The sequence below is a fragment of the Cariama cristata genome, unplaced genomic scaffold, assembly GCF_000690535.1.
Source record: "Cariama cristata isolate BGI_N322 unplaced genomic scaffold, ASM69053v1 scaffold20100, whole genome shotgun sequence".
NCBI classification, from domain to species: Eukaryota; Metazoa; Chordata; class Aves; order Cariamiformes; family Cariamidae; genus Cariama; species Cariama cristata.
In genome coordinates, this window is record NW_009596591.1 from 1 (window position 1) to 6,488 (window position 6,488).

The 6,488-nt window shown below is 45.5% G+C and overlaps 1 protein-coding gene across 1 annotated transcript in view; it reads right to left on the reverse strand.

Annotated features, from left to right (window-relative positions):
• Nucleotides 1–1,433: 1,433 nt before the first annotated feature.
• Nucleotides 1,434–6,488, reverse strand: part of ARMC6 (armadillo repeat containing 6) — a 5,457-nt gene continuing 402 nt past the window's right edge. Inside the window, 6 exon segments of the mRNA XM_009706820.1 lie at nt 1,434–2,012; nt 2,872–3,009; nt 3,537–3,719; nt 4,239–4,384; nt 4,890–5,460; nt 6,183–6,265. Coding sequence (XP_009705122.1) covers nt 1,800–2,012; nt 2,872–3,009; nt 3,537–3,719; nt 4,239–4,384; nt 4,890–5,460; nt 6,183–6,265 — 1,334 coding nt within the window. The 3' untranslated portion in view covers nt 1,434–1,799.

Genomic DNA, 6,488 nt, shown 5'->3' on the forward strand with positions numbered 1-6,488 from the left:
TCCCCGAGCGGCATGGCTGTGTGCCATGCCCGGCCCCGGTGTGCCCTACAGGGCAGCGTGACACGCCTGGCCTGCAGCTGTGTGCCAGCAGAGCTTTGCCCGACAGCCCCTTCACCCCGGAGTCAGGGGTTAAATCATGAGACTCTAGGCACAAGAAGCTCAGCATTACAACAATACTTATTTAAAGCAGCAGGAAAATGAATCCAAGCTTTCATGTCACTGTGGGGGAACCCCCCGTTCGATTCTCTCCCAGCACCACGTTAAGCCTTGGTGCTGCTTCTCGCCCATCCCAGACCCAGCAGCAAGGTAAAGCCTGACAGAGCGAGGCTGCTTCCCCAGAGCAATCAGGCTTTCTCTCCAACGCAGAGCACCCACAGGCCTTGGGATCTCAGGGTCTCTCCACCAGCTCTTCTTGCCCGCTCTGCCACGCAGGAACAGGGCAGCTTCACTGGCAGATCTTAGCCAGGAGGTCCGAGCAGCACACAAACACACCAAGCTCTTCACGCAGCAGGAAGAGAGGAGACCCAGGCAGCCTCCCCCCATACAAACACTCTTGCAGGGTTAGGAGCCTCTGAAGAACACAACGACCTTTGCTATCTGCTGGCAGATAGCGCAGGGCTGCAGGAGGCTTTACTTACAAACTTATCACTGAGGCATTTCCACCACCTTTCTTTTCCTGCCTCAAAGAGGCTCCATAAAGAGCCAACCACCCCTGTACATTTTTAAGTTTTATAGGATCAACATTTCTACAGAGAATATCACATTAGAAAAACCATCCACTCAAATACAACATCAGTAGCAGCACAGGAGGAAGGTTCAGCACCAGAGCGGGGCCGGTAACACCACAGCCCAGCAAGAAATAGGGGCACGCAGCAGCCTTCAGCTGAGACTTCAGAGCCTTTCTGGATATTTCACCTCCCCTGTTTTGCCCTCAAGTCCGCAGTCGTCTTCAGTCTGCGAGGCACATAGCCTCTTCGTTACCATTACAGCAGTTTCAGATTCAGGGAAGCGCTTCAGCCCTGCTAAGAGATAACGAAAGCCTGGGCTCCCCAGTGCGGGCTTCCCGCTGCGTGGCACCACTGCCAGTTTGTCCCTGCTTTGAAACTACCATCCTCGCTACCAGTCCCCGACTTGCTCATCTCACTGAAAGAGAACATGAACTTTCCTCCTGGATGCAAATGGCAACATCAAAGTATGTTGCTTTGGGCCATACTATCCAAAATCTTTACTCTGCTTTTGTTTAAAATGTTATGTTGGCTGAAAATCCAAAACAAAGAAACAATGCAGAATATGTTCAGCAGTAAAATAACAGTTAGTAGAACAGTACAACAAGACAGAACACATTCACAAATGATGGGATTCCTCCTCATCCATCGTATTACCCGATCAGGCTGCTAGCCTCCATCGGCAGAGAGCAGAGGAACAAATCAGACCCAGCTGCCACGGTACGTACCAAACTCCCATCAGAAAAGAGCCACTTACGCTCTTACTGTATAGAAGAAAAAAAACGTTCTGTAGACAAGGAACATACATAACAACAGGGGGGAGCAGATCATCTTCAGGCATTAGATGATTCAGGGAATGATTACTACACAGAGTTGATTTGCAGCCTGTGAATGCATAAAGACATTTCAGCTGTAGCTCCTGATAAAAAGTTCGCTGCAGCCTCACAAGCCAGGCATTTGCTTCAGATATTCCAGTTCAATGTAACTGCAAATTAATCCATGCCACTTTGTTTCCCCCCTTAGACTTCACGTACATAGATGTCTTGAAGCTCCACTGCTCAGTGGGGCAATAATTCACTGAGCTAGGCTTCCCTTCTGACCTGTCCACAGCTCTCGCAGCTCCACTTTGCAGCCAAGATCCCTCAGTGCAGCTTTGGCCACATCATCGCAGTCCTTGTGTGCTGCACGAGCTTCCGTTATTAGGTTCTCAGCTCCCATCTCTAAGATGGGTTGAGAAAAGTCCCGGCTCCGGGAGACCAGGTTGCGGATCAGCATGCAAGCCTGTTTCTGAGGAGAGAGGTACATGAAAGGTATTAGCATCAAACCATCCATGTAGAATGCTGGCACACACAAAGCAGATCTGGCTCCAACTAAAGCATCTTTTCAGGGGAACCAAACGTGAGGTGCTGTAGACAGCCACGAAGTATTTCCTGGAAGAATAAAATCCACAGACAAAAGTATGGCTGCCCTTTTGCATTGAAGTTTATACAATAAACCCTCCTCCTTCTGTCAGAACACCAGCAAATCTCAACCGCCAGCCAGGCAACACCAAGTACTTCTTTAAATAACACTAAGACAGAATTCCCCAATTACAGCAGACCCACCTTTCCAGCCCCTTGCATGCTGTTCCAGGCACCTTCCCTGGCACTTGGCTTAAACTACTCTTTCAGAAAAATATTTTCTATGGTATTTTAATACTCTGGAGAGCACAAAAATGGACACAGAACCTACTGAGACTTGCATGAGAAACCAGAAGCTAACTTCTTGCCATGTAAGTGTTTTATTCGACTCTGGAGAAGAGACAGCAATGTCTCCTATAGGACAGATAATGTTGTAGCACAGGCTGGGTCTGAAAGAGCCTATCCTCATCCCGTTCTTTTGAGAAGGAAAAGAAATAGTGCCTGGAAGAGAAGCACGGCTTTCCACAGTCACTTGAACCTGAATTCAGGTGAGTCTGAAACCCAAACTAAATTTTTCTCTGATCACATCAGGGTGACAGATGTAGGAGTCCTGCATTTAGATGCTGTATTCCCACCACACTCAGAACCTTTTGGTATTTGTCAAGTAAAGGGCAAAATCCCAATGAAGCAGTGAAGACAGCCAACACCAATCCTACATAAATAATCAAGTGCTCTGAAGCAAATACCTGTACAGCCACTTCTCGTGGGTGTGCTTTCATAGCCTGAAGAGCTGCCAACGCCCCTCCGCCTTCCATGATGACATTACAGTTCTCGGGTTTGCGCAAAGCCAGCATGCACAAGGCTGCACAACCTTGCTCACAGATCTGCAAGACAAACGGCAAGAGACACTCACTGGCTGAGAATGTTGCTTTAAGGAAAAAAAAAGAAAAGTGTTTGGAGCTTGTTTCCTTTTCTGGCAGTTTTTTTAATTTATTTTTATTTTTTTAAGCTTCTTCCACTGAAACATCCTGCTTCTCTGGCATGTAAATGAAGTTTTACGCCCTAGAGGTGTAAAACACTGTATCCAATATCCGTCCTATTCAGGAACAAGAAAAAACCCTAATATAGTAAAGTGGACATACCTTTACACTTACACAAATATTTGCCAAAGCATGCACCTATAACTCTACAACAACTGGATGTTAAAGGCTTCATACATTGCTCAGTTGCAATCATTTAACGACTGTACTTAAAATGTAGCTACTCTCAGCATAAGCCATTTATCGCAAGTCAGAGCAACGCTGTGGGCCGTGCCTCTACACAAGAGAAGTTACACCGCTACATTATACAGCCCAAACCTGATCTCCACTCCCAGCCCCGGTGAGACTTCATCGACCACTTCAGTGCATACCTGAGGGCTGGCAAGGTGATGGCTTATAGCGAGCACAATGAGGTCCGTTCCTCCAGCGTTAACGATGGCATCTTTCACGTCATCATTACCTGCAACTGCTCGGATGGCACTCAGCACCTGCTTCACCACGTCCTGCATTCATCAATAAAAATCAGCTTAGAAAGCTGCAGAGAGAGTTTTAGACTTTTGAAAGCCAACCAGAATGTCCCCTAGCAAATCCATTCAAACAGTTGTAATTCTCAGCTACGAAAAGCAACGCTATTCTCTGTCACATTTTCTTACTAGACAGAGTAATAAGGAACCGCGTTAGTTTGGCAGAGGTTTTCAAAGAAGCTTAATGAATCAAATGTCAACCCTCTGGGACTCGACCATCTAAATCCTCTTGAATCTCTTCTAGCTAGAATGGTGGAAAACCAGAAGCTCAGCTTTTCTGGGAGCAAGCAGTGCTCTGCCCGTGGAGCGTGGAGGACAGAGGAAGTAACTATGAGCAAGGGGCTCAGAATTACCACATTCTTATCTGACGGAGCAGAGGTAACCTAGTTCTGTATATAAGGCTGTAAATAGCGATCAATGGTTGAGCTTCAACCCTAACTGCACCTAAAATAATGCCTAGTCTAAGGCCCATTCACAGCCAGGACTTTAAAATGTAAAGCACGCGTTGCTGCATTACCTCCACCCCCAAGCACACTTTATATTGCTCACCGGATGGTCGATGCAGTCAGCCAGGAGAGCCACCATAAAATTTAAGCCGCCAAGGTCCACAATTTCTTGGCAGAATTCATTCCTGACAGAGAGGCGAGAGAGGGTGGCACACAGTTCACTGAGAACGCTGGAGTTATCTGTGAATGCTGTAGAGGAGAGACAATGAATGGAGTAACTACGAGCAAGGAGGGGTGCTGCAGAATCGAGGTGGTTTACTTTGCTTCATTAACAAAAAAATAAAAAAAGAAAAAGGAAACAGGAAACTGTATTTCACCTTATATATTAAAACAGCACAGATAACATTCTGTTCGCTCTGTATCTAGACTGAGACAGACTATCTTTTCTTGGCAAGAATGCAGCCCCTCAGCAGGGATAATGTGTCTGTAAACCTGCACTGGGCTGTAAAACACTTCCTAGACAGACTGACAAATAGCTCTGATAACTGCCACCTTGGTGCTGCTGATAGCCTCTGGAGCAGTCATATTATTTTTCTCTCTCAGGGCACATTTCATCAGAAGAATTCAACATCACTTTAGCAGCAAATTTCTGAATCATCTCTAGGGAGCTTCAAGTTACGATAAAGCACAGTTTTGAGATAAGAAAGTACAGATGATTCAAAATTAGGATCAACAGTCACAGGGTAAATTTTACCTTTTGCAGCTTCAATGAGGACTCTTAACCCATCATTTTCCAACACAATCATTTTAGCATGATCATGAGCATGACCAAAGGGCACACGGATGTCATCATCAAACGTCATGATCCTGAGGGCTGAGGAGGCTGTTCGGACGACATCGGCACTGTCTCCGTGCTGGACTATGGCTCCAGTCAGAAGCGGCAGAACCCCACCTTTTACAAAGTCCTGACGATTCTGCTCGTGTTTCAGACAGGCATGCCGAATGCATCGGATCCCAGCCAGCGTCATTTCCGCATCCTCCCTATATTCTTTCAGAGTTTGTAGCAGTAGATCCTGGCCAGCGGAGTCAAGTAGGTCTGGCTGCCCATCCAAGATGGCAGACAGAGTATAAAAGGCTTTCAGCATTAAATTTCTGTCTCCTGAAGCCAACTGGCAAGCAGAGAACACCACAGAATAGGCACCATTCTGCCCAGCCAGGTAGCGGAAAGCCAGCTGTTCTTTGCACTGATCAGTGAAGACCACTAGCTGCTCAGCCATCTCAGCAACATCAGAGTCAGCAACAGCTCTCTCAAGGGAATCTAAAGTCTAAAGAAGAGAACAAGAGTTAATTTTTGATCTGAACTGTGAAGGACCAAGAGCAGTTCTTTATAGTCAGTCAAATTTGTTTATTTATAACAATAGTCTTCTTTTAAATTTAAAATTAGTTTCATACATCTCAGAAATGGCTGTCTTAAAGAGCAGCACTTTGTCTTCATGCACAGAACCCTTGGAGGAATGGGGGCTTCTCTGTACTTCTGCCATCACTGTATACCAGTTTGACCAGTAGCGGGTGAACTGGGGCCAACCAGCACATTTCACAGGGGTCAGTGGTGTGCATGAGTATTTGTATACTCTTGCTGGTGAGGGACTGTATTCAGTCTTTTCATCTACCCTCAGAAGAGCTAGCTCACAGCTACCACTTAGGTTACTTGCATTTCTTTCATTAAAGTTCTTCTGTGGTTTGAGTTTACCTGACAACAGCAGAATCTGCTTCTAAGTTATGAAAGGCAGTCTCCGCATTTCCTAGGCAGGAAATGCTGGCATTTTGCACTTACACAGATATTTCCACTGAAAAATGCAAGCTAGCTCTTTGAACTTTTATATTATTCCCGGTTTGCAGAATATATGGGATTAACTGCTTGTTGAAGAGCTCACAGAGAAATGGGACAGAGGCAGAAGTAGAAGCTATGTCTCACTATTTTTGCTTTATTACTTAAACTATTACATAACCCTGATCCTTAGAAGACAACATAAATTTCTGCTCCTACCAGCAAAATTTCATGCTTTTGCCTTTGACCATTTTCAGAGGCAGGCTGCCGCACAGCTTTCACAATATTGCTTAGGTCAACACCTAAAAGAAAAACAAAAACAAGATTAATATTAGTTACAGAAGCTTGGGTAAAAATTGTCAACTTAACCGCAGTGAACAAAGATGGACTTATTGTAAGATGTGGATCAAGGCACAAAGATGCTGAAATGTTTCTAAAGGTCTGTCTAACTATAATGGTCAAATACATCCTGGAACAAAGCATCGATTCTAGCTAAATGTGAACTGGGGGTGGGGGGGGAAGTTT